The following is a 27,981-nucleotide window of genomic DNA, read 5'->3' as shown; positions in this document are numbered from 1 at the left end:
CCTATGGCAAATCCCACACCACCTGAAAGAGCTCAGGCGTAATAAAAACGGCTTTAAGTGCTTTCCGAGGCATGGGACGCACTTCCAATTTCCAGACTCGGGGTTATAGTTGAGAATTTTTTTTATCGGATTGAACCCAGGCCTTCAAGTTCTGCGGCCTTATATAGCCACTAGACTAGCGAGCCAGTTGATTATTTGATGAATGATGAATGGTTACGCTATGTTATGACAGATGACTCGGCTTGATTAATTCAAAACTATGTCAACAAATACCAATAGAAATATGTTTTTTACGTGCCAACGTTACACACAAAAGCAGCTCACCATTCTGTTTGTCGCAACTATTTACCGACTCAATCTCAACGCCTCACCCAAATTACATAGTTTCATAATATGGCAAAGGCATAAAAATTCCGTACACTGTTCTTCAAAAGTTTACGTTACGTTTACAAAAGTCACTGTGGGATCACTTTATTGCGCAATATAGTCGAGGTGACGTTTGTCAGTCGGGCCCTAGCCTTCGCAGGCCGTTCATATATACTAAGAGAAAACTGAATCACTTGATACACTTGTTGACACTGAGATCATCTCTGAAATGTCTTGCTATTATCGAGCTCAAAGAACTCAAAAATATTTTTGTTCATAGTTATAGAGCGAAGCGGGCCATGCGAGCCCGGGCTCGAGCCGGCTCGAGCCGGAGAAAAGGCATCCTAACCAGACACCTGCCACAGCACCTAATGACTATCCAGCAACACAGGAATGTCTTCGTTATTTCTTCAGTCTTATAGTCCCGCAATCCGATAAAATAGTTAAGGACCAGCTCTAAGTGCTTTGCAAAACATGACCTAAAATGTTTTAACTCCTCGCTACTATAACTGTTAGTATTTGTATAGACTAATTATTGTATCGAGGTAAAAAATGTATGCATTTATCTAGAATAATCATTTTTATGTATACAGAATAGGTAAGCTGGCGAGCAAATTGGTCACCTCTTGGGAAGTGGTCACCATCGCCTATAGACATTGGCGCTGTAAGAAATATTAACTTTTACTTACAACACACAAGATTTATATCCCTTGTGTCTAGATACACTCACCCTTTAAACCGGAACATGGGTTAAATTAAAAGCTCCCACCGGCTCGGAAAGTAGATTCCACCGAGAAGAACCGGCAGGAAACTCAGTATTTACTCTTTTCCACCATTTTAATTACAAAGCATGTCAGTTAAGAACAACTAAATTTTTATATATCCTGTGTTGAAGTTAATAAACACCACTCCACCAAGTCCACGCTTTTTTATCTTGTATTGAGTAATATGCCTTATTTATCAATGTTTTTTTATATGAGTGTTAAAATGTTAATAGGCCAAGTTAAAAATAGCTGTAGAATCTTATTATAGAAACGAATACCGTGCCCCAGGAAGGATGTATTAACTTTGCGAAGTCGGAAACTAAGTGTTATTAGTTTACCTTTCTCCTCGCGTCCATACAATGATTGTCACCGTTTCTTTCGAAAATGTTTATATATTGTGAATATAATAATATATGTGACTTAAAGTGAAGCTTTTTTTTAATTAATACGAACAAAGAAAACTAATCCGGATATAAGCACTAAACAGGATTTTGTAGCGTTTTAACTATCGTTAGGATTAGTCAAACCTTTTGAGTCTAATTACGTTATTTATAAAATACTTATGTATTTAAAAACAACTCATTCTTGCTTCAATTTAGCAATCAAAGGGAAAGCATATACAGCACAAATATTTTTTTAATAATAAAAAGCAAGGGTTTTTTATTGAATGAAGATTTGTTTTTCACGTTATACAATTTTATATGATACTAGTTTTTACCCGCGTCTTCGAACGGTCGTAGGTTTTAGATAAAACACGTTGCCTATATCCTTCCTAGGGGTGATAATGGATGATGGATGAGAAGTGATCACCGCCGACCACAGACAATGGCGCTGTAAGAAATATTAACATTCCTTACATTGCAAATACGCCACCAACCTTGGTAACTAAGATGTTGTGTCTCTTGTGCCTCTTGTTACACTGGCTCACTCATTCTTCAAACCGGAACACAAAAATACTGAGTACCTACCTACTGCTATTTGGCGGTGGAATATCTGATGAGTGGGTGGTAGGCACCTCTTGTATTTCAGTAGTAATTGACCCAACATATAAAATACCAATGCGTAGAATAATTGGAAGTGGTTCTAATTCAGCAAGATTTTACTTAAACAAACCAACTAACAAAAAACAAAAGCTTTTATAAGAAATAGGTAAGGTTTACCTATACCTCTAGATGATAATTGCATAAAATATAAAAACATAAATATATATAATATACTAATGAATAATTTAACTATTTTATTTATTATATACTATGATCGGCTTTTTTAACTAAACTCAATTCAACTCCTGAAATGATTCCTTGCTAAACATTTTCCCACTAAACTACAAACTATTTTTATAAAAGTCGTTTTAATGTCATTCTCTGCAAAAAGAGAGGAAGTTTTAACCCAGCAGAGGGACTATTGCAAACTTTATATTAAAAGTCCCGAAAAGTTTATTTTAAAAGCACGTTCCTGTCCCGTTTTCTAGCCTTAAGGGTTTGGGTTTGTATTTTGACATAGTGTATGTACGTTTCGGTATTTGATATTTACAAAAGTTGAATTTAAATACATTAATATACCTATTACCTTCACGCATGCGCTCAGAATAGATTGGATTTTAACAGTTTAAATATAAATCATTTGCCGTAACCGAATTATCCATTGCAACATTTAATCAAAAGTATAACACCTTGTCATATTGCCTCCATTGGTGACAGATGGGCTGGTTCCTTTTTGCCCAGAGCTTTCTAGTTACTATTCAACGCAGTCATCATTTGTACAGTAGCTATTTAATTTTATTATTTGTATATAATTTATGGTTTCTATTACGTGAAATTAAAACGATTTCATTTTATAAACAGAGCTATTCTGTAAGTAATCACTTCGTATTCCATTCGTGAAATGTTGACAATTGACTTACAGTGACACGCTGTTATAAACATGATGGTCAATGGCGCATTTATCTCTTGCTGACATCTTACGAACCTGTTATGTGGTTACTGTCAAGTCTTTTTTTTCTGAATAGCTCTACTGAAAACCATTTTATACTACGACTACTGTTTAGTACAAAACGTATTTCTGTAAGTCGGTTATCAATATTTTGCGTGTGAGATACGTCGTGAGTTCTTAAAGAATAACCATCTGAAACCACTGCATCTTGGCTTACATTAACAGCCTGTAAATTTCCCACTGCTGTGCTAAGGCCTGCTCTCCCTTTGAGGAGAAGGTTTGGGGCATATTCCACTACGCTGCTCCAATGCGGTTTGGTGGAATACACATGTAGTAGAATTTAGTTGAAATTAAACACATGCAGGATTCTTCACGATGTTTTCCTTCACCGCCGAGCACGAGATGAATTATAAAAACTCAAATTAAGCACATGAAAATTCATTGGTGCTGGGCTGGGCACGCGTTCTAACCACTGGGTCATCTCGGCTCATAATATGATGGGGCTGCAATCCGACGCCACCAGAAAGAGATCAGTTGCCGGTTGTATGTGCTTTCCAGAGGCAGGAGTGTAAGCACTGCCAACTTCTAGACTACAGCCTGCTTTTGTATATAAATTGACCGAAATAACCAAGAGCCTTGTATTGGTTCGGGATCACCAGCCTTATGAGCTAGGCTAATTATGAAGAACCACAACGAACCTGGCTTATATTGGTGATAAGTTCAAAATAATATGATTAGCTCGATAATACATTGGTCATTCGATTTTAAAGGAGTATCTATGTATCTTTAATCCGCTTCAACTAAATCTGACATTATGCCTCGGTTAGATATGAGTTCCCACGAAAACAATAATACCAACATAATGTGCGGATTAGATGTTTGCTAATCTTATTATAACACTCAAGAACGCGCCAACGCTACTCGGAAGGCTTGGAATTATTTTCTTTATACAACGGATACAGAGGAACAGGCACGCGGAATATACCTATCCTACTCATTAATTAGTAGTCAATTTATTTAAGGTATGTTTTTTGAGTAGGTATAATATTAGTGACATTTTGGATGTTATATATTTTTTTCATGTAAACACTATAGCATGTCCAAAATCGAAATGATAATTTCACATTTGTAACAAAGACGTTTTTTTTTTGTTTTAAAATGCCAACAATACCTGTCCGGAAAAAATAATGAATGTTCCGATTTTCGTCAAGTTGAGCCTAAGTTTGTTTAAGGATAGTGGGAGACTTCTGAGGATGACGCACGTACCGTATGTGCTAGCGAGGATAACGTAGGCGATCACTTTTGAACCCTGAGAGTACACCGAGTCACGAGCCATACAAGACTTTAATGGGTGAGACACAACAGAGCAGCAGAAACTTAGATATTATGTCCCTTACGCTCGTTATTACACCGGCTCACTAAGATCAAACCGGAAGTCAGCGATATAATTGTAATATATTAAGCATTTCAATATATATATATACTTTATCTATAAATATTATTTAATTTATTTGTTGTAATTCTAGTTCATCGAGTTGGGCGTTTGGGTGGAGAGTTGTCGCCTCACGAAGGGCTTACGGGCTTGCTCGAAAGTGTTGTAAGCTTAAGAGTCATTGTGAGAATTAAACACTCGTCAGACAATGAGTTGAGTAATCTGTTAAGAACCGATTTACTTCGCTAACGTCGACGAATTGTTTGGATTTGTTCTTTCCTCGTAACGTTTTAACGTCTTGAAATATTTTATAATTACTTGAAAATAGCAACATATTACATTTTGGATACGAAAGATTGATTATGAGGAGCTTAAAGTTTAAAAAGGTGATATGTATCGGACGCTGTATTAGGGTAATGTAGACGCTATTTAAAAAAAAATACGATTTAGGGTTGATGGTAAGTTGTAGTGATTTAAGATGGATAATGCTTTTGTAAAATATCCATCGACAAAATGTATCTATGTGGTCTATTAATTGTACTCAAGTATTAAATTCCTTGTCTTAATAGAGTTCAAATTTTTAAGTTCAGAACCATCAAACAAAGTTATGAGAATTTGTTGTTATTTATTTATTTATACTTAATGGTTTTTAATTGAACTATCATTGAAAACGTAACAATTACGTATAAGTAACAAAATCATGAATTAAAATGCGTGCTCCCCGAGCAGGAAAACGCGCGCTTTTGACAGATAGGTGCTTTATAACCCTACCCTTACCGAGCTACCAATCAAGTTGAGTAGGCGTGGCCGAAGTGTGAGACGGAACTAGAATTAGATATAGCGAACGAGGGAGACGGATGTAAGGCGGGAAGGCTGCATAGAAAGGCGGGACGATATTAAGTGATACTCGGTCGGGACCTCAGTCAAAGTTTGGTAATAGTTTTGCGAGGTCGGTTGCGTTTGCGAACTACTAAACTCTTAACGTGCGAATTACTTCACAATATTAATTTATTAATATTAGTATTGGTTATTGATTTTTAATATACATTAATTAATTAATAATATTATTATTTTTTAATGATTAATTTATCATACCATAAAAACTCAATGTTCTTATTTTTTAAATTGACATTATAATAATTTTAAGTGTTTTTCGGACATTTGATTTATAAAAAAACTTGTGTAAAAAAGTGCTTGATTATAATCGAATTGTGTTTGGACGTTATTACAAATATAAGTGCGCATATGTGTTGTGGTGTGGCTACCAGGAGATAATAAGACGGCAGGAGGTGTTCAACGAGGTATCGTGATGGCGAGCAGCGCGCGTCGAGGCGCAGCTTACACGATAGACAGCATCCTTGGACACAGACAACACGCATCCGGTAACTGTTTAAACTTATGTTACAAAAAATATGTTAAATAATATTTCACTAGTTAGGTTTAAAATTAGTAAAAAATGTAATTTCAATTTTGTTACTGTTATCATAAAATCGTATTCTGCTTTTTAACGACTACGACTATCATTAAAACTACGCGCAAATGGATTCTAGAATATTCATAGAAAATATCATAGAAAAAATATAATATGCTCCCAAATTATCAAGCAACTAAAATTTTAGAATTTGCTTCAAAGTAATCAAATAATTACAAATTTTAATACAGAGTAACTTGGAAATTACATTATTCTTTAAATTGAAATTAACTAGGTATACCAAAAATAGTACCTATACCAAAAATAATCACTTCATTATATTATTATGATATAGTACGCGATGGTTTAATCGTTTTACAATTGTAAAGTTATTACAAAATAATAAAATTATCAAAATAATTTGACAGCCAGTTTTTAATGACATAAACTTAATGAATATAACGGGACTGTAATCTTATCAATAGAACGTAATCAGACGATATCATTTTGAACGCTTATAATTTACAATCTAATTAGTATATTTATAATTTGATTTGTTTATAATTATTTGGAAACTAATGAAAACATTAAAGTAATTGATTAAATTTTAATTAATTGTTAGCTGTAATATTTAGTTAATTTAACCAAAAGGTATTCAAAAGCAATTAGTAATTCATTATTTAACTAAACTAAAACGAGTTTACGGATCCTCCTGAGCCGAAACAGCGAGAAAATTGATACTTACTTTTATAAGTACCTATATACTTTTTATTTCTAATAATTTATATAATACAGTCGTATTAAAATTGTTTCGTGTTTTTTAACCGTCGCGAAATACCAAATAACATATGCACCTAAATAATTTATTTTAATTCTTTATATATTTTAGTAAGAAGCCGTTTTTTTTGGTAAAAATATCGTGACGTTTCGTTAATGTTATAATAAAATATTAAATACAAAATATTAATCGGTATGTTTGTAGAAGTGTGTGTGCCCTGTAAAGGCGGCTTGAAAAAGACATCAATGGGATCGGGCGCGTTCCGTTAAGTTTTGTTTCAGCATTACACAAACTAAGTTCGGGTTTACCTCGAATAAAAATAATACATTAATGTATTAATTTTGATCTGTTTTTCGTTAGAATAGTTTAATCGCCGGTCCAGCTTCTACAATATTATATACCCTAATGTAAAATTTAGCGCCTTTTTTGTTGTATTGTGTTTTAAAATTACAGTTGCTTAAATTACATTTTGAAAAAATATTTAAGTTATTTTTTTTTGTTTGATATATAAATATAGTCTATGAATCTAATTTTAAAGAAACCATCATAGTGTAATTAACAGTCATATCCAGGAGTTCCCAGTTGGTAGCAATGTTTATTCCAAATTTGCACAAAAGTGTAATTGTAAACACAACGCACTCGTTACCGATTCAACGCCATTAGTTATGAACCTATCCTATCAAAGAGAGTTACATCGACCTAATAAACCCCTGATAAATTCCCCCAACGAACCCCCGCGGTCTCATTACTTCGTATTTACCCAGCAACTAGCTACTTAAATGTTAAAATAGTTCCCGCTACGATGAATGATAATACGCTGTTAAGGAGCTAAATGTGTACAACGTTTATTGTAAGTCAACAAGTAACTACCGAAATATTAAAATCGATTACGCTACACTGACCGATAATGTGTGCACGTAAGATCTATAATTGTATGCACTGTTTATTCTCGAGGCATTGTCAGTTGTGATGTTGAATTATGATCATTATCGCGGATGAGGGATTTTGAAAGGTCGGTACAAAAATGTTATTACTCGGGGGTTGCGTGGTTAATAACAGACAAAATATGTTACTATTGTCCTGTGATGTGTGGCGATATAAGTTTATTAATATTTTTAAGAGCTCGGAGGAAGAATGATTTCAATACGAGTTTGTAAGTAGGTACTGTCCCGATAAAAATACATAAAACGCCATGAGTTTTATATTTTTTACAGTAAATTTGTAGTCATTGCTGTTTTAATACTATTACTACTCGTCGACTCTCAGAAAGACTAACAAAATATATATAAAGTAAGCAAAATCATACATACATATTTATTTGAATTTGTGTACTGAGAAAAATTACAGAAATGAAAGATAACTCATTGTTGGAGATCGAACGAGTGCACACATTACATGATATTACGAAACGGAGGTCTCATCTAAATTTTATGTCTTTATGTCTTAAGGTTTAAGCAATGTTTCGATAGTCAGTCATTAGGTAGATATGTGATATGTATTCAAGTAAGCTTTTACAAGCATTATTGAATTGCCGTTTATGAGAAAGACCCTTTTTTTTTTTTTTTGTTTAACGAGGAGGAAATGCATTTACGCATGCCGCCCGGTCGGGGGACCGGGACGGGTATGTGGGACTCAACCGGGGCCTAATGCCCCGTGCCAGGGCACGCTGATGTTAATGCCCTGTCCTACCCACTAAAACCATCCTCGGGTTTCCACCATGCCGCCGAGTGGTGAGGCAACGGGATCGCCAAGGGCATGCAACCGCGACCCCACCAGCGGCAGCCGCCGTAAGGCGGCTGAATATTCATGGAAAGCGCGCCTAGTGCGCGCCTTCCCCCTCATCCTCCATTTGGGAATGTGGCGAACTCCCCCGAGTCCGCCACTGGAGGCTGGGCGTCAACGAAGCTGACGCCCTGCGGCGGATAAGATGGTAGGCTCCGCCGCTGACCGCCGGTGTAGAACACCTGGGAGGCTCGAGTAGCGAGCCCTCCCACTCCCTCCTAGCCAACGAGGCCACTCACATGGTCCGCCCTGACGCCGATCAGGGACGTACCAGGAGCGACCCCGCGGCATCCCTCCCGCCAGTCTTAGCCGCGGCCGACGAGCAAGCTCAAGCCGGCCCCGTTGCCCAGGGTACACCACGAGGAGGTGACTGACATGTACCCCCAATATGAGAAAGACCCAAGTCAAACGTCTTTTAAAAATAATTTCAATTAAATTATTTTTTGGTTTGGCTTTAAGGTCTATGGTCCTAGTTAGTTTTTGTAATATATAAATTTATTTCAATTACAAAATATGACATTACAACCTAATAAGTTTCATTCGCCGATACTTTTCACTTCAGGGTATTTTTTTTACCTAACCAATGGTAGTTTTTACTATAACTTAGTTGATTACATTAAACTACTCAATTAGTATCTAATTTTGCTATAATTTTTTTTATTGAAAATTTTTTACTAAATTATTTCATAACCTATTTTTACTGTCAAAGAAAAAAAAAAACATTTATTTTCGTGATTTAAACATTGTTATTTATATAAATACAAATAATTATCAGCACGAGTGCTGTTTATTTTCCGGTGAAGTTCAAATAACCGACAGCTAATAAAAGCAGATCAAAGAATAATGAGGCCGTGGGCGGGGCGGCGCTGTCGTCGGAGCGGAGAACGGAGAGCGGTATACCTAAACGGGCTGCATTGCTTATCTAAGCCTTAAGACATTTTTTAAATCCGATAAAATACTTGAAATAGTTAACTGTGCGAAATTCAATGATAGCAATAAAACACGATAACTGCTCGTAATATGTTGAATCAAAAAATCCTTTTTTGTTTTGGTGACTTATCATATCGTACCTCATTTGCTTATTAAACATTTAGATAAGCTACCGCCAAACAATAGTACTCAGTATTGTTGTATTTTCGTTTGAAGGGTGAGTGAGCCAGTGTAACTACAGGCACAAAGACCCACGGTTGGTGACGTATTGGCGTTGTAAGTAATGGTTAATAATTCTTACAACGCCATTGTCTATGGGTGGTGGTGACCACTTACCATCAGGTGGCCCATACGCTCGTCCGCCAACCTATACCATAAAAAAATAAAGAAATAAAAAACAATATTACCTAATTTCTATAATATTTTATAACCATATTAGTGATGTTAAACGTTTATTTAACTGCAGTTTTGCAGTTAACTGCCGAAAGAGTTAAATCTTAACTTAACCTCTAAACTATTTCGTATGATATCCATGAAGTATTATATATTTATTAGAAAAGACCTTCTCACCCATTACGGGAAACATTTCACGCTATTTGAGCGCGAGTTGCTAAGAGTACATTCCATAGAAATTCACCAAACACAAACACATTTTTAACGAAATTTTCCTTCTTCGCTGAGCACGAATTGAATTCTCAGTACTTACAATGAAGACCATGAAAAAAGCAATATATAGATCCACGTGTCTCTCCATAGGACTAATCGAAATAATCTGCTTACTTTTCAATATATATTAGAAATCATATGAGCGAATAGCCTTACCTACTCACAAGTTATAGAAACCATACCTTACACCGTGAATGAGGCGCCAACCAAATCTTGAATAATACGTACATGCTGTCCGTAATAACTCTTCCTCTCACCTTTCAAACCAGAACAATTCTATGTATTGAAGTTTGGCGATAATATATGTACTAATAATAACTATAAATCGTCCCGCTCAAAGGTCTACCATCAATCTATAAAAACGCTGTATTTATGAAATATATTGTACAGGTCTATTACGACTCAATGTCTTGTAGTGAACCGCTGGACTTCAGACATCTATCAATGTGCACCAAAGCTCGTTCCTCCTCTACCGGGTCGAATACCGCCTACCTATTGGTCAAATATGTTTAATACAAAAATATAATTGTTATGCGATATGTTTGATGTTATTTTCGGTTATTTCATAACAAACGTACAGAATCCGCTTATCAAAATTGCTCTCTTTTCTCCATCCTCAATACCATTACGGTATCGTCTTTGATATTTTCTGTATTCGAGACAGCTTTATGTATATTTTTTTAAACGCAATTTCAACCTAATGTCGTTTGCATAAAGGATATTTTATGTCCAAATTACATACACTATACTGATATAACGAGCGACACTTGAAGTGGCAATTTGACAGGATTACTGGCGACTGCGACGTACTAAGTAACTAGTCATGAAGTTATTTAAATTCTATAATATATGACGTACTTGTGTTAACGTCGAGTTACGGGAATATAGCGACTCAATACAATTTCATTTTAGTAATTGTCTCTAAGTATTCTCTGTCATTAGCCATGTAGCGCTACCACGATTCCGAATGTCAATGAATTGTGTAATCTGCGTGCGTATAAGACAATACAAGGCAGAAGACCCTTTTAAGTAGTGAAAATTAGTTAAGTTTAGAAATCTTGCTTTTGCACATACGATACGATAACTAAGTATAGGTGGGATTTAAACATACACGTTAAATTATCTGCGTTTTAATAAAATTAACTCGACAAACGTTAATATAAAAAATAAATGCGAGTATATATACGTACATCGATTGAGGCAATTAAGTTTTATGATAATTTTATTAATTTTCGATATAATCTTTTAAGTACAACATGTCATTTCACTGATCCTTGAATTACAAGTATGTTTTGTAGATATCCGACGCTACTTGTGTCCCACTTGGTAATAGTATTACATACATTTAAAAAACAATTATCAGATTATTTTTTGAATAATAACTAGATCTAATTTATTATAAAACAATTAAATTTAATTTGAGTGTATGAGGTGGGACAAAGTTAAACATATAAATTATACTTGATTATTGTTTTGTTTGTTGCTAGTAAATTTTGTTTTGTATACGTACCAATAATTATACATATATATTATATATATAATATTACATATAATGGCTACGACGATGAACTGCAAGTGAACATTACTTTAATTTGTTGTTATCACATAAGTGTCAATGTATGTCTTTGTAGATAATAAATTCTTTAAACCTAAACCATAACATAACCGTTCTAAGCTTCAACTCAATCGAATAAACGACGCATGCAGTCATAGAAAACGAACTATAATATATATACATACACAGAATAATACGAAGGTTTCACCTCAAAAAAACAGACGTCAACAGTACGACCCGGCACAAAAATGAAGACAATCAAAAATGCACGAACAAAACGAACTCTCGATTTTTTTTTATTAAAAGAAAAAAAAAGACGTTAAACACACGTCCAATGACGTAGTCATCGCTAGTAAGCTAATGGACCTCAAATCTAATGAAATCAAAATACTCCTCCTTGTGGTGTACAAGGAGGAGTATTTTGTGTATGTATGTACATACAGACATAAGTCACATTCAAGAAAGATGCACAAAGCCGTCTGCCTTATCCAGACCTCCTTATGTATTTAATTATATTATAATTTACGTAATTAAGCGTACAAAGAAGAGTATGAATTTATAAATTAATGCGTTCTACAAACTATAATATTTATTTAAGTATTAGAATGACGTTTAAAAAAAAAACACGACCGATTAAATCTTTAACTAAATAGAAATGCATCTAATTGTATTACAAATAATACGGACGGTTCATACGTTACGCAGTAATAAGCGTTTTGTTATAATCCTGCTTTGAATGTGATTCGACACAACAATTACAACGGGGCTCAACAAAAATACTATTACTATAAATAAATAGTGCGACTAACGTCGAGTGACGTTAAGTGCTTAACAAAAAGAGTATTTTGTTTGCAGTCGACGCGAGCCGGTGCGAGTCGACCCCGGATACCCTGGTACATAAATCGTCGATGAATTTTCATAGAATTATCGACTCTATTGAATTCACATAAGGACTGGATCGGCGTGTGTAGAAACGTAATTAGTGAGTTTAAAGTGCAGAAGGGTGGTAATTCGGTATTATCGAAGGGCTGGTTTGGTGTACGCGGATTAAGAGATCGATGTCACCGATGCGCTGGGAACATCGTAACATCATCAGCTACACGTAGAGGCTTCCAGTGCGACATATATATCATTTTAATAACTATTAAATATATTCAATAAACAAGCTTCTAATTTTCCGTCGACCTGTTTGTATAGAATACATAGTTAAAACGAAAGATATACTATATGCAACTATTTACATAAAGTATATTTTTGATGAGCCTAAGCCCTAGCAACCTTGCACTTAGCGTATTTGAATGATCATCTCCACGGCTTGAAACGAGGATTCTGCGATAAAGAAATGACGAGAAACACAGTAGATACTCTTTTAAATCAATCATATTCGCGTAAAAATATTTTTAGCAACGAGATTGCTTATTTGTGCAGCTCTATATAGAAGACATACTTTTTAACATTGTTTTTCTTGTATTAACTGTATAATAATTGTTTCATTATTATACAAGATATACAATTATCTCGTAAATAAATAAAAAAGTCAAATGAACGATATGGCCAAGTGAATTTTGCAATTTATATAATTTTTTCAGATCTTACCCTCAATTTCATCCTAAAACTCTTCTTCTAACGTATATGTCCATGCATATTGACGGACAGACAGGCAGAAAACTTTTCCACTAAAGATTTGTTAATATTATACACATTAAACAGTAGTGTTATTGTTCGGTTAACTGGAACGATCCGAATGTAACAGGAGGACAAAGGGAATAATGTCATATATATAATATTTTCTTACAATATTCGATATAGTTACAAAACTTTAAACAACTTTAGCCAGTATGAGTTTAAATCTTGCACAAAATAATCTAATAAATGAATTTATTTAATTTTAATAAATGGATCATCCTAAAAACGATTGTCTTATTTAATTTAATTTTTTCGTAATTAAAACTTCTCAATTCAATTTTAATTTTAATTAATTCAAATTTATAAATTTAATTTATGGTACGTGTAAACAAGTACTAATTACTAAATCGGCCTAGCAATAAAAATAATCTCATCGTATGAATATACCTAATCTAGGTCAAAAACCATCAACAATTAATATATTTTTATGAATATTACAAAAAAATCTACATTAAAACTAAAATAAAGTATCATGACGAAATAGGTAATTAATAATATTTAAATGATTGAAAGTTAATTAATTCTTTGTTACTTTTAAATGCAGACGGCGTGGAGCGATGCGGGGAATTGAAGAGCGAAGGTGCTCACTCAGACTCTGAGCACGAAGTCGAGCATGAGCACGAAGTGAGCACGGAGCCTGAACGAGCAGAGCACGAACCGTTAGAGGCCCTCGACGCTGGACGACCGCGCAAGGTAATTTGCTACACTTGTTATAAACATCTATGACCGAAAAAGTAGAAAAAGAGCTCTTCGTCTCTAAACATTTAATTGGATTATATATCCGAAGAAGTGCTGACGGGTTCCCGAGAGAATCTACAGGGTTTTATACTTTACAGCGTTATCAAATGCTGCGTCTAATTTTGGTGGTCAATTTGAATATGCATTAAACATTGAAATTATGAAGAACGTTTTGAATACTAGCTTACTAATATTACAAATATTAAATTGAACGTATGTTTTAGTTTTTTGATATAACTTATTAATCATGTTAGACCGACTGGACAGACTTTAGGTTAGAAGTATTATGTCGTCTATCAGGAAATTAGTAGATTTTAACTATATTCATTAAAATAAAGGGTTGCTATACTTTCATTAAAAAAGCCGAGATGGCCCTGTGGTTAGAACGCGTGCATCTTATCCGATGATTTCGGGTTCAAACCCAGGCAGGCACCACTGAATTTTCATGTGCTTAATTTGTGTTTATAATTCATCTCGTGCTCGGCGGTGAAGGAAAACATCATGAGGAAACCTGCATGTGTCTAATTTCAACGAAATTCTGCCACATGTGTATTCCACCAACCCGCATTGGAGCAGCGTGGTGGAATATGGTCCATACCTTCTCCTCAACGGGAGAGGAGGCCTTAGCCCAGCAGTGGGAAATTTACAGGCTGATTATGTTATTTATGATTATATACTTTCATTTAAAAGGGAGAATACCAGCCAATCAGTTCAATACATTATTTGTATTAAACGTTAAAAGCGACAAAAACGGCGAAATCTTCTTGAAACTATAACGAACAAGTTCAACAAAATGATTATTAATAACTCTATCGTTGCTCGAGTAACTAGCCAACATTTAATTATATATGAGGTTCAGGATCGCACGGTCCTTTCTTAATCGGTCGAGTTAGTCAATTTTATTTGGCCCTACAGGAATTTTGTTACGCACGTATATCCGTTGTTACTGCGTCTATTTTTCGTCTTCCATATCCGTACACACGAGTCTGAGAATAAACAGCTGCCTTCTAAAATGACTGCATCCACTCTGCAGTACTTAGTACTTAAGATTAACCATCTTGTATAAGAGAATGATTATAACTCGCCATAATACGTCACTCTGCTGAATAGTGTTATATAGGTTGTTCTGTGTGATGCAAGCAGGTGCGTCGCAGCCGAACCACGTTCACCACGTACCAGCTGCACGAGCTGGAACGAGCCTTCGACAAGACACAGTATCCGGACGTGTTCACGAGGGAGGAGCTCGCCATGAGACTGGACCTCAGCGAAGCAAGAGTTCAGGTATGTGGTTGATTTTATATGAACCAATTGCCGGGTAGAACTGATTGTCATTGTCTGCTCTATGACTATGGATGATAGTCTTTTCTGAATCAGGTAAAACTTCCTTCGATTTTATTTAATACACTTTTCTTTATGGTACATAAAGTGGCTTTGATGCTATTTAGGTATTATCTTCTAATTGACCTTTATACCAAGATCATTGTTCACGATGGCAGCGAAAGTTCAAAAATATTAATTGCAATATTTATACTTACGAGATTTAGGATGATATCTTCGTCTTTGAAGTTATTTGCTTGGCGCCTTTTAAAACGTAAATGGTACCGTTGAAATAGTCGTGTGTAGTAATGAGATACAATACTGTATCCTCTTTGAAATGAGATACATGTCTATAGTCTATTGTCTAATCTATAGTCTATAGTCTAGACTCGTCAAAAAATCAAATGAGCCCCGAGAGACCGAGTGATAATCATCGAAGAGTTCAACTACCCACTTATACTTGATGATGTCTCTATCAGACCATCAGAGTCAATGTCACTTTTAATAATATTGGTAGAATATTGGCGCTGTAAGAAATATTAACAATTCTTTACATCACCAACGCACCGTCAATCTTGGGCCCACAATGTTATGTACTTTGTGCCTGTAGTTATTACAGTCGTATATAGGATAAAATCAAGCATAATCTTTTCCAGTAGTTAAACACTAGCTTGTTCCAAAAGTGGGCCGCCAATAGCCCGAATGTTTGATCAATTCTGAAATATTGACAGCGCTAGGAGTTCCTTATTCAATTTATGCTAAACGTGACTTCATTTTGAATTTCAACAGTTGCATTTTTCAATAAATTTCAAACTTTATGTACTTTAAAATTTAGTTTAGATTTTATTCAGCTTCACTTATTAGTATATTATTGAATCCATTTCTTGCAACTGGGACGCAACTGAATGGTCTCAATTTTTGCTCTTAACATTTTGTTGAAACTATTATACTTTATTTTAATTTCATACATCAGATATTAAGAATGGGTTTATTTAAGAAAAACAAAATCAATGTAAACCTAATTTATTTACATAACATGTAAATTCTATCGGAGTTCGGAACTCACATTACTCTGCACAAACATAAAATAACATTATTCAACATAACGGTAACACCTTACAATTTATAATTGTACACGCGAGCATAGATTAGCGTGACGCAGAGGCGTGACGCTGTAATTAAAATTAGCCACATTGTTCGCTCACAATCGTGCAGATTGCGAGCCGCCCGCCGCCCGCGCGCGCGGTTACGCAGATTAGGTCCGGACACACTGAAAGTGCCTGTGGCGTCGTGGTCACTAAATGTTACCTTAATACTGTCAGTCATGAATTCAGTAATTATTATATAACTCAACAGAAACACGTCCTGTTTCTGTGGGCCTCACACCGTTGAGTATATTTACGCTTTTTATCTAGATGAAGTTTTAGCGACAATTTTTCGTAAGTTAAATTTTTAACAATGTTAATTTATCTTTTACACAAAAAGCTAAAATATATTTTATTACATTGAATTCTAAATAGCTACAAATATAAGCTTATTTAAATATAATTTGTATAATTAAATCTATTGGTGTTATTCAGTTGAAACAAGCGAAGCGAAATAGATTCGCGTCATTAATTCAATTTATACCAGCAATATTTAATTATTTATTTCGCTATATTCAATACACAAAACGAATGAATGATGATTTAGTTGAATGGGATTGAACTTCAAATTGATTTCCTTCACCCGAGTTTCAACACTCGGGTTTAGTAAGTTCTTTGACCACTGTAGTCTCAATTTTTATGGTAATTGATAATTTGTAACATCTTGCGTTGCTATGAGCCCCCCCCCCCACTTTCGTATGAAGATGGCGTTTACATCGTCACAGATATTTGTAAGTAAATGCATTTTCCCTGTGTGATACGACTGCGTGGGAAGCGCTGTTATGAAGCGACAGTGTCGCTACACGCATAATACTTACCTGCTCGTATCAAACACGAGGCAAGGACTAACCATCCTTGCCTCGTGTTTGTGATACGAGGTAAAGGATAGTTTTGACAGGAATTATATAATATTAGGGTTAATATGTGCAATTACAATAATTAAAACTACGGTTTAGTGCTGTAATTGTATTGTGTTATTAACAAGTGGTTAGGTTTCAACGGGCGTCCATTGCGTCTTGGACGCTTCGTCGCGCCGCGCCGAGGGCTGGGCACAATGGACGCTAATTCTCGCCTCATTACACTCTCGCCGCTAATGTCTCGCTAATTGTACCTCGAGCCTTCACTACTCTGTGCAAAATTGGTGTAATCAAGCGCAGTGTGACAATGGCTTTACAACTTTTTAATTTAATTGTTCCTCACGTTACCGAAACAGCTGAGCTGTCTTGTATTATTTTATTTTGTTTAATGCATTTAAAATACATTTAAATAAAAAAAAAAAAACTTGTGGGTGCAATTATACGATTTCTTTAAAGATCAAGTATTGTGTGTTTGAAGTTATTTCGAACTATTTTCTAGAATATTCAGAAGGTTAAAGGATTCTAATACTAAGTCTCAATCGAGTCGCTATTAGTTAAGATTTGATGGGTCTTTGAGGAACAGTAGGCGGGCGGCGGCGGTGGTGGTGGGCACGACTAACAATGGTTTAATTAAGCACGGTTTGAGCGTGAGAGCTCTCAAACTGCAGTTAAAGTGAGCGCCGCTGCAATTTGGTAATTACCGACTCCGCGAGACTGAGGGGGCGCAGCGGGAGGGGGTGCGGAGCGCGGGGGCGAGAGGGGGGGAGGTAATCTCGCGGCCTCGAGAGGCAGTCGGCAATGCACAGACAATAAAACACTTTAATATTTCGCAGGGCTGTATGCTGCTAATGAGGAATTCATTTCGGTCATTAGATGCTCTTGCAACTGTATTTCTTTAATTGCGGCTCACTTCTGAAGCAGCCGCGTAAGATTGGCTCTTGTGCAGCAAGATTTGAGAATTAAGGTCTCTGCATAACGAGAGCTTGATGTATTTAATGTTATATTACAACACTGATACTTGTGCAATCCTAATTGCGATTGTCCCAGCGTTAAACGTCATGAAAATATATTAATAAATTACTAAATAGCAAAACCCTATCCTCAATCAATAGGTCCAAGCTTTATAAAATGAATATTTGTTATTATATTTAATGTCTCGTTATCACTAATCACAATCAGCGATTCAAAATATAGGATGGTTGATTTCAAGTATTTGATATAATATTAGAACGCTCCTGTAATAAGTACCAGCCCTAATAGCGCGATAGCCGGTGAGGGCGCGGTTCTTAAATCACACTCCACGCAGCGTAAATTGCTTTTAATCCACTCCATAGATGGCGCTCACCGACAAACGTCCTACCCTCCTACTTACACTTAATCCCAACAAATTAGAACCTTAAATTCTTGCCTGTAAGGTGAATATTTGCTTGTACGATAGATGTGAAATTTAGAATGCAATTGAGTCTTATGAGAACGACACCACTTGAAGCCGCAGCGTTGCGCTCAATCGGTTTTGTTCTATACGAAGCCGAGTCTAATTCAACTAAATTATTTAATTGCTGGAATCTTTTTAATGATCGCAATTTATAATGACAAAAGACCTCAATCAGAATTGTTGAATTGTATTATTGATCCGTGAATACATAATTGGAGATTAATATAAGCAAGTATTTAAATAGTATGAAACAAAGTTGCAATGTCTGTCCGTCTTGTGTATTTTTAAACTTCTCGATCGATTTTAAGGCGGTTTTAATTTTAATTTGAAAATTTATTTTATTTTTTCTAAAGGTACAATAAAACAAGGTTGAAAGAATTAAAACTTACTAATAATAATCACATGTTTTGTAATTCAGTCATAAAAAGTTTTTAAGCAATTACTTTGAATAATTAAGTACTTTAAAAAGTTAAAAGTATATTATATAGAATTAAGTCATATAGTCGTTATGTTAATAACAATAAGATTTAACAATAATTACCAACCTGTCGACTTCATAAATATGGTACATTCTTCCCGGGTAAGAATATTCCTTTTTACAAAAAAAACCCAAGACATTTTACATTGAATAGTAGCAACAGCCTGTAAACGACTCACTGATGGCCTGAGGCCTCCTCTCCCTTTGAAGAGAAGATATGGACCAAATTCCATTACGCTCCTCCAATGCGGTTTGGTGGATACAAACGTGGCAGAGTTTCAGGTTACCTGGTGATGTTTTCCTTCCCGTCGAACACAAGATAAATTGAAATATAAATTAAGCACACACAAATTTCGTGGTGCTTGACATAATTTGAACCCGTTCGCGTTCTAATCGTTGGTTTATCTTAGTACTCACACTCACTTTTACATTTACCAATACTAAATAAACTATAAATAAATTTAAAACTGTTATTTCAAACTCTCAGTGTAACAACATGCCAGGATAACTTCCAAGCTTCCTTAGAATACGAGGAACCCTTACTCAGCGGTGGGATATTTGAGGGCTTTTTTGGCTAGGTTAGTTTATTGTTGTTAAGCTAAGTTAAGTAATGTAACGGCCGTTTAATCTTCCACTGGTGGGCAAATGCTTAAGGCGAAGATTAAGAGCCTATTTACCACGCTGTTAAGCTGTGGGTTGATTGAAATATATGCTCTAGATTTTTTACCGGTTTATTGCTGAGCATAAATTATTAATAAATTAATTACGTAGTTTGAATACGTGACCTTCATTTAAGATTCACGTTCTACCCACTGGCCCGTCTTGTTTCAATATATTTATTTAACTGTATTAATACCGACATTCTAATCCATTATCGAAAGTCATTCGTTCGGATGAACCGATCATGCTAATCTATACAGATTACGAACAATTTGAACCCTCACACAACTGTGAAATTGACTCATTTGAAAATTATGAAATTATAGCATTTTTGCCTTCGCCGCGCCGCACAATGTCTTTTTATTAGCGCAATGCGGCTCGACTAGCTCAATTTGTTTCTATTCTCCATTAACCGCTATGCAAATGTGTGTTTAAATAGAAGGCGTTAAGGTTTGACTTGCATTGTGCTGGTGTGAGCGCGAAAACCACGTATGCGTAATTGCTTTTCATTACGGCCCCATTGTAGTGGAGAGAGAGAGAGACTGGAGAGAGAGCTACAAATTGGCGACAATTATGCTATAAAAAAATTAAAAGTGGACGCGGAGACGGCTGTGCCCGCAGCCGGGTAGTGCGCGCCGAAAAGGTTTCATTTTAACTTCGACAATTAACAATTTAGTTAAAAAACATAAACGAATAAGACAAACAGGCAATGCAGGAAAAAAAAGCGTGGAGTCAGTATTTGTTGATTTTCAGGCAGGATTGTTAAATTAAATGTGTTTTTTTTTTAAAAAGAGTGCGTAACTACTGATTTTTCGTCGGTTCCTCTCTGGTAAATTCACATTCCAAATCGGCGGTCCTTGTACATTTAGATGATCTTGTAAAATAACTATTCAAAAATCCTTAATGACCTTTTTTAAGGAGCACTCACCCACATGTATTAATAAAAATATATTTAGACTTCACATTAAGACGGCCACAACATGCATTTAAAGGTATTGTTATTTACATACAATAAGAAACATATAGAAATCTTTTTTTGTACTTAACACATTTTTTTCATTTTTAATACCAGAAATGATTGCTGGATATAAATTATGTAATATAATTGTGTATTGCAGTGTAATAATAATAATGTTATTGTTTGTACACAGGTGTGGTTCCAGAATCGACGTGCTAAGTGGCGCAAGCGAGAGAAGGCTCTGGGACGGGAGCACGCGCCGTTTTTACACCACGAACACGGTGAGCGTTTAACGTTTATAAACTTATAATTTACACTGCATAAATACACTATATCTATTTAAAACAATGAAAACTTGATCTTAAAACATATGTTTAATATAATTCCAAGTTTAATAAATATTTGCTTATTGAAGTCAACTTTTTTATTAAATGTACAATAGTGTTTAGGGGTCTTGAAAATACGATATAAATATTTAGCGAATATTCGAATACTTATTAACGAAAAATCTATTATAATAACGAACGTAGAATATGTAAATTGTCAAATAGTCGTCTAATTTTCAACTACGATTGTTTTTTAAGACTAAAGTTCACGGATAAAATCTATTTATCTATATCAGTACAAAGGAAGATATTTTTAGTAATACCTAAAAACATACCAAACGATGGAGCGTCGGTAATATTACCATTCCAAATCTGTGCTACCTTTGTATTGAACTAGCTACCCGCCCATATTGGACAAAACACACAAACATTAATTTATCTTTTTATAGAAGAAGATTTAATTCTATAACGTGACGATTCAAAAGTGCGTGTAAGAGTCCATTTGAACAAAGTAACCCGCATTTCGTACATGAAGCGGCATTTAAGCGCTCCATCTGCACTAATATTATAAATGAGAAAGTGACTCTGTCTGTCTGTTTGTTGCTCTTTCACGGCCAAACCACTGAACTGAGTTCGATGAAATTTGGGAACCAGCAACCTTGAGCTCCAAGGAAGGACAGAGGATGCTTTTCTACCCTTAAAACCTGACGTCCAACTCTAAAACGCGAGCGACATCCTGGGCGACAACTAGTATTTTGCAAATTAAAATATTGTTTTGCTTAAACTAAATATAACAACCTAAAAAAATATACAAAATGACCGTAAAAAATTCAACGCATGCCTCATTTAGTTGCAGGAAGTAAAAAAAAAACAACGCAGGCTAAGTTTTTGATAGATACAAAAGTGTGTTCTTTTTAAAACGTGTAACAGTTGTCACTTCGAATACAATAAACTGCCTAATTATAGTCTGCAGCGGCGTCGATGCGGAACCCGACGACGTACAATTATAATCGCATTACGTACTTCGATATGGTATTACAATTCAATATCTATTCATGATCTACGCTTTAACTAGACAATACACGCCCTTTAACGAAACAAATGATGTCTCCAGTATGTGAATATTTCAATGTCATAAAAATGCTATTAACGATCGATCGTACATTCCAACTAATTACATATTTTGGGAATGTTATCGGATAGTTATTTTTTTTAGTACAAAATCGAGAAATGTTGTATAAGGACAAGCGTTGATATGCTATTTCGATGCGTGTATGCTTTAAATGTCATAATTATTACGGTCAGTATCGCATATCACAGTCTAACATTTCACGACTGTGTTCTGCGGTGAGAATGAAGATTTTTCTCACAGAACAGGTCTACAGATTTGCTGTTAAATGGAACATATGTTATTCTTAGTCTGATTAATTAGTTATTCAGGGCAATTAATTTTAATACGAAATATATTTTCGTAGTTGGGCTGTAGTTTTTGTATACGCTGTTACATTTTTACTGTGGGTATGGATTTGAAGAAAATAGTTTTGTTATATAACTATTTAATTGTAGAAACCAAAATTTATAAATCTTACAATAAGTTTAGTTACTTAATTTAGTTACAGCTTTTGTACTCTAGATAATTTAAATTTTTTAATATAATATGCCAGCTGGACTCAGCGCGGGTCACTTGGGATGAAAGGAATGTTTGAAAATTCAATGCGTTATAATTTATCTTATTAAATACTAAAATTTAGGCGCCACTGACATTTAAAGATTGTATATTTAATTATTTAGTACACAGTAAAAAAGAACGAAATCGAAAGTTCTTGAAACTTTGAAAGATTGCGGGAGTGTGGCCAGTATCACCACCAAAATTAAATAGGAATTATATCCATATTTAAATCAAAGAAATAATTATTGAATAATTATTTTATTTAATAAAAGCCAAATTATAAGGCAAAATAAATCTGTCATAATAAATTTCCGACATTTTCAAACAAATACTAGCCCTTTATTGCATGACAGCTAATAAACTGATCTGAAACGATGCAAAATGACTTCCAACAAATACAACAAAGGAATTAGATAATAAAATGTAATTTTAATAATTATTTCACTGCAATGATAAAATAAATATAATTTATTTTATTATTTAAATTCAAAGAAAATGCCAAAATGAGGTATCGGGCTAGCAATACCGATACATGGGTAGTGGGAGATGGGTTAACGGCACGGATTTTAGCGAATTGACACTTTTGTGACGTTTTATATAATTTTAAAGAAAGTTAAAATTATAGAAATAATTTTTAATGTAACAACGCAAATTGATTTATTTACAGAAACTGTCGCGGAATAATATCTCGAAAATAAATACAGTGATTTACCAGTTGGCGGTAAAAATATACAAATTCTAAAATACGTCGTTATTGTTCTCTGGGTCGTTGTCAAACATACGCTCGCTTTATAATATTTATTGGAATAGTCTTTTTGTGTTTTAGAATTTTAAATACAACGGATCGGTGTAATGGAAACGAACCTATTACAATAATCACATGAGGTTCAGTCAATCACGATTACAAGCGATAATTTGGGGGTCGTTAGGTGTAACGACAGGGAAATATCATCAACATTTACTCGATAAGGTGTCGTGTTTATCGACAATTGTCGCCGGTTATATTTATCGACGGATATCTTTCCACGATCGTAAACTAAGGGTGGAATCCATGTTTTACACAGTGATATGTTTTATTGTTCGTTTCATGTTTATCTATATTGACTAGTTTTAACGACGTGTATATAAAGAATTAGGGTATTTACGTAACTTAACCTATATTGACGCATTTGTAGATTTTTTTTCTTGCGGTGGCGTTAATACCTATGTGTACCGGATCACGTACATTAGCAGCCTGTAAATTTCCCACTGCTGGGCTAAGGTCTCCTTTCCCTTTGAGGTTTGGAGCATATTCCACCACGCTGCTAAATTAACCTGAAAAAAGAGGAAGGATTAATGGAAGTCATAAAATTCCTACGTAACCTATAATCATCTAAGGACAATTCCGCGTCGATTTAGTTACCGCCTAGATTTATTTTGATTTATAAGAAAACCTATTTAGAAAGTTGATGGAATAGCAATAGGATGTCATTAATTTTATGATAACGCGTTTGCCTAAAATTATGAACATAAAAAAGTATAATCTATACTTAACATAGCATTTTATATTAAAGAGTTTCGACGATTTGGACTACAGATATCTACAGTACCTACAAATAAATACTTATTTAATTACATTTAGACAGAGTGCCAGGTGCCAGTGCACAAGGATTGTATTATAACTGTTAATAGATAACTTTTGTTATCAAACGATTGCTAGCGGTCGTCGTCACCTGCCCCGGGGTACATAACCATATCACTAATAATAACAACTAACTTTATTCCGTCTGTAAATCATTGTTACGTAGAAATCATTGATTTTGTGACTCAGTTACGAAATCAATTATTTCGTTTTTGTATTTTTAAGTATCAGCTTTTCATTGTCAAATTGATATTTATAGTTAAGATCTTTGATAATTTATATACGCAGATAGAGTGTAGAAATGAGCCAACTTTATGACCTTCGTGTGCGTGAGCGCTACGCTTGACGCCGAACATCCTACCTACTACTTTACTAGTGTCCATAAACTTAGTAAACAACTGTAGGCCAATATTTTTTTTATTAGGCGATCTCAGTTTTGCCAGTGTATCTAGAAATAAAAACATGCAATAATTCATTTAAGTTTTATTTTATTAAAACAGTACAGTACGCAGTCATGATGCAAGAAGTTATTTATGTTGTAAAAATATTTATTTTATGTATGAAAAAGTATTTTTGTTTTTTTATAGATATATTAAAAATAATTTTGACTTAGGTGTTGGAGAATGGGGTCCCAGCATGGGAGTTGGTGTGGGAGGCGTGGGCGTCGGCGCAGGCGAGTGGTGGCTCGGACTTGGCGCACCGCTGTGGCACGACGCGCCACCCGCGGCTGCCTTCAGAGCTTTGCTGCACAGGTAATTCGATAACTATTCCTGAATTATTAGATGTGTATTCAAATTTAAAAACCTTCTTAGTACTTCTGAGTTTCTTGCCGGTTCTTTTTGGTAGGCTCTACATTCCGATCCGGTCGTAGCTTTATATGTTATTCAATAAGAGCCTACTTGAATAAATGATATGTCTACAGTTGTCTTATAATTGTGTGTGTATGTTTGTACAGAAGCATTACTCATATATATAATAACGTTAGAAGATATACTTTTAAGTAGGTGATGTCTGTACATTATAGGTATAAATAAAATTAATGACAATAATTTAAAAAGTCGTTATGTCAATTCGTCGAGCCGTTTTAGTGAGGAGATTATTTAATGACAAATAGATCTTCTAAATGATGAGAAAAATAAACTTTGTCAAGGTAGGCTCTTAAAATATATTAAAATTTAATTAAAGGTCTGTAGACCCTCTTTACACATTTGGTCCATCCACAATGAAATAATGGAACATAAAGGTGCAATTGGCTCATTTTTTACGTTTACGTTCTATTAAGTGAGCTGGGAAGGACTAACTAACGCAGCACTCACTTTGCTATGCTGGTTATATTCTATATAAAGCTATTTTTTATCTGTGCTATTTTTGTTCATAGTTTTATGTAATATTTTTTGGTTAGGTATGTCCTGGCTCTGCCTCCACCAGCGCCGATGTCGCCCGCAGCGCGTTCTCCGTCCCCCGCGCGCTCGCCTCGCCCCGCGCCCCTCCCCGCGCCCGCCCCTCTGCCGTCTGAACCTCTGCGGCTGCTGCACGACCGCTACAGTCGAGTGCACACGTAACCAGGTGTAATATACTACATGTAAGGCTATGTGCTCCTGGTACCTCTCAACGCTTGAGAGCTTCGGAGATTCGGTATATTTTTCTTGTGTCGAAGGAACACTAAGCATAAACGATTAATTAAGCAGATTATAAAAATACAATAACTCCAATTAATTAAAAAAAAAATCACTTGTATAAATCAAAACATCCGACTACGGAAAAGTTGCATGAATGGGAAGAATCCTCCATTTTTTATATCAAACCTCATGTTATATCTATGTTTTATTTATTGACATGCATTTATACAGAGCAGTATTGCATAACACTTTAGCCGCTCCAGAGTCGGCCAATTATTGGTATAGCTTATTTTATTTGAGATTGTCATTTTCCTCTCTGAGAATGTTTGATGAGTAGTATAACTGTTTAAGTGTCATTGATTGTGTGATTCGATACAGCTGCTCGTGTGCCTTACCTTTCGGTGTCGTGTTGTAAGCACTCTGTTCAGTATCTCCCCTGATCTCAAAATAATTATTATTAATTAGAAATTGTAAATATTAATTATTATAAATAAATTATAAAATCATTTATAAATTTTAGTTTTAAACACCGAGTGTTAAATAATGTGTAAAATATCATATAAGTTTAGTTATTAAGTTTTATTGTAAATATTGTATATTGTAAAAGTAATTATCACTTTCATTTAAAGATTTAAGTATTAACAGTATGTTATAATTATCTCTCATTGAAGACTAGATTTGAACAAATAACACGTGTTAGAATATCATGAAAACGCAGGTTTCCTCACAGTGTTCTCTAATGCCGAAAACTAATAATATAAAACAACAAATAAAAATTATTAGAACCCTCCGTTAATATCATTTTCATGACCTGTTTTAACCACTGGGTCATATCGACTATAATTTGTAATGATTTTTTTAAAATTGACAGAAAAATAGAATTGTTTGTTGAATTTTTTTGTTCATGAATTAATGATAAGGAGTGCATATTGTACATGCATATCGTATCGTATGATATTCGTTGATAATAAACATCCCTTATAGAAAGTCGTTTAAAGCTGAGAGACTATCGATGTGTGTGTGTATAGTAATGATAAACAACTACTAGGCTAAAGTATGTACGCGTAGAGTCTATTTATCGAGGTGTAGTGTAGAGAGTTTGCAATATTGTCGCCGTAGTTAATAAACTAGATGAGAAATTTATATGACTTTTATTATTGACTGACCCCTGTATTGACTCAATGTACCTACAAAAATAGTCTAACGTGTAAGAACTAAAACTGACATATGTTAATCTATTTTCCTTTACACTTAATTCAACACTAACATGACGATTCAAAAGTGCTTCTGTGAACCTGTGTGAACTTGAATAAAGAATATTTTGATTTTGATTAAATTATATATTTTCGAAACCTCTGAATGTACACCATTTATTTAATACTTTTATTTGATAAAAGTAATGTCCACCATTTTGGATTCAGAAACTAAAGGCATCACGTTTGGCAAATAAGTAACTTAGTACCTCAGTATAACAGAACAGTTAAACTTGCATAGTATACACAGATGGCTCAAACTATAACATTAATTTTTGCTTCACCGTTTTCGGGTGCCCTGATTTCCGTCAAAATGTTTTTTTTTCCTGTAACATTTAAACAAATCATGATTAAATTGTAAATAATACAATTTTTTAATATATTTAAATGAACACTATTGTGGGTAAGATAATGTTGAACAATTGTGTAGATAGGTCAAGGATTCTGTGCTATTTAATATAGACAATAAAATCATACAAAATCTACGAAGCAGTCTATGCTTCGAGAAGGTAAGTTACCTATACTTCACAAAATATATTTCCTTTAACAAAACCATCGCCGTATGCTACGCTTCGCAATGAAATTTTTTTTTTAAATATTGAA

At 34.6% G+C, this 27,981-nt stretch overlaps 1 protein-coding gene across 2 annotated transcripts; it reads left to right on the top strand.

Annotated features, from left to right (window-relative positions):
* The first annotated feature begins 5,444 nt into the window (after positions 1-5,444).
* On the top strand, positions 5,445-26,215 carry LOC113403712 (retinal homeobox protein Rx-like). Of its 2 annotated transcripts, none has more exons than XM_026644292.2 (6): positions 5,445-5,876; positions 13,847-13,995; positions 15,184-15,321; positions 21,084-21,171; positions 25,120-25,258; positions 25,909-26,215. In XM_026644292.2, the coding sequence occupies exons 1-6, from the start codon at positions 5,804-5,806 to the stop codon at positions 26,066-26,068; spliced, it is 747 nt and encodes a 248-aa protein (XP_026500077.1). In that variant the 5' UTR covers positions 5,445-5,803; the 3' UTR covers positions 26,069-26,215. The 2 variants fall into 2 exon arrangements, with proteins under 2 accessions (XP_026500077.1, XP_026500076.1); XM_026644291.2 differs by having other exon boundaries at positions 15,181-15,321.
* Positions 26,216-27,981: the final 1,766 nt, after the last annotated feature.

This window comes from Vanessa tameamea, chromosome 23, assembly GCF_037043105.1.
Source record: "Vanessa tameamea isolate UH-Manoa-2023 chromosome 23, ilVanTame1 primary haplotype, whole genome shotgun sequence".
NCBI lineage: Eukaryota > Metazoa > Arthropoda > Insecta > Lepidoptera > Nymphalidae > Vanessa > Vanessa tameamea.
The sequence above is the reverse complement of the archived record's forward strand: the minus strand, read 5'-3'. Positions and strand labels throughout refer to the sequence as shown.

Excerpts from the sequence above, each read along its gene's own strand:
- LOC113403712 (XM_026644291.2), top strand. The coding sequence starts at position 5,804 with ATGGCGAGCAGCGCGCGTCGAGGCGCAGCTTACACGATAGACAGCATC. Across the intron at positions 15,322-21,083 it reads TCAGCGAAGCAAGAGTTCAG|GTGTGGTTCCAGAATCGACG; the intron begins GTATGTGGTTGA and ends GTTTGTACACAG. Across the intron at positions 25,259-25,908 it reads TTCAGAGCTTTGCTGCACAG|GTATGTCCTGGCTCTGCCTC; the intron begins GTAATTCGATAA and ends TTTTTTGGTTAG.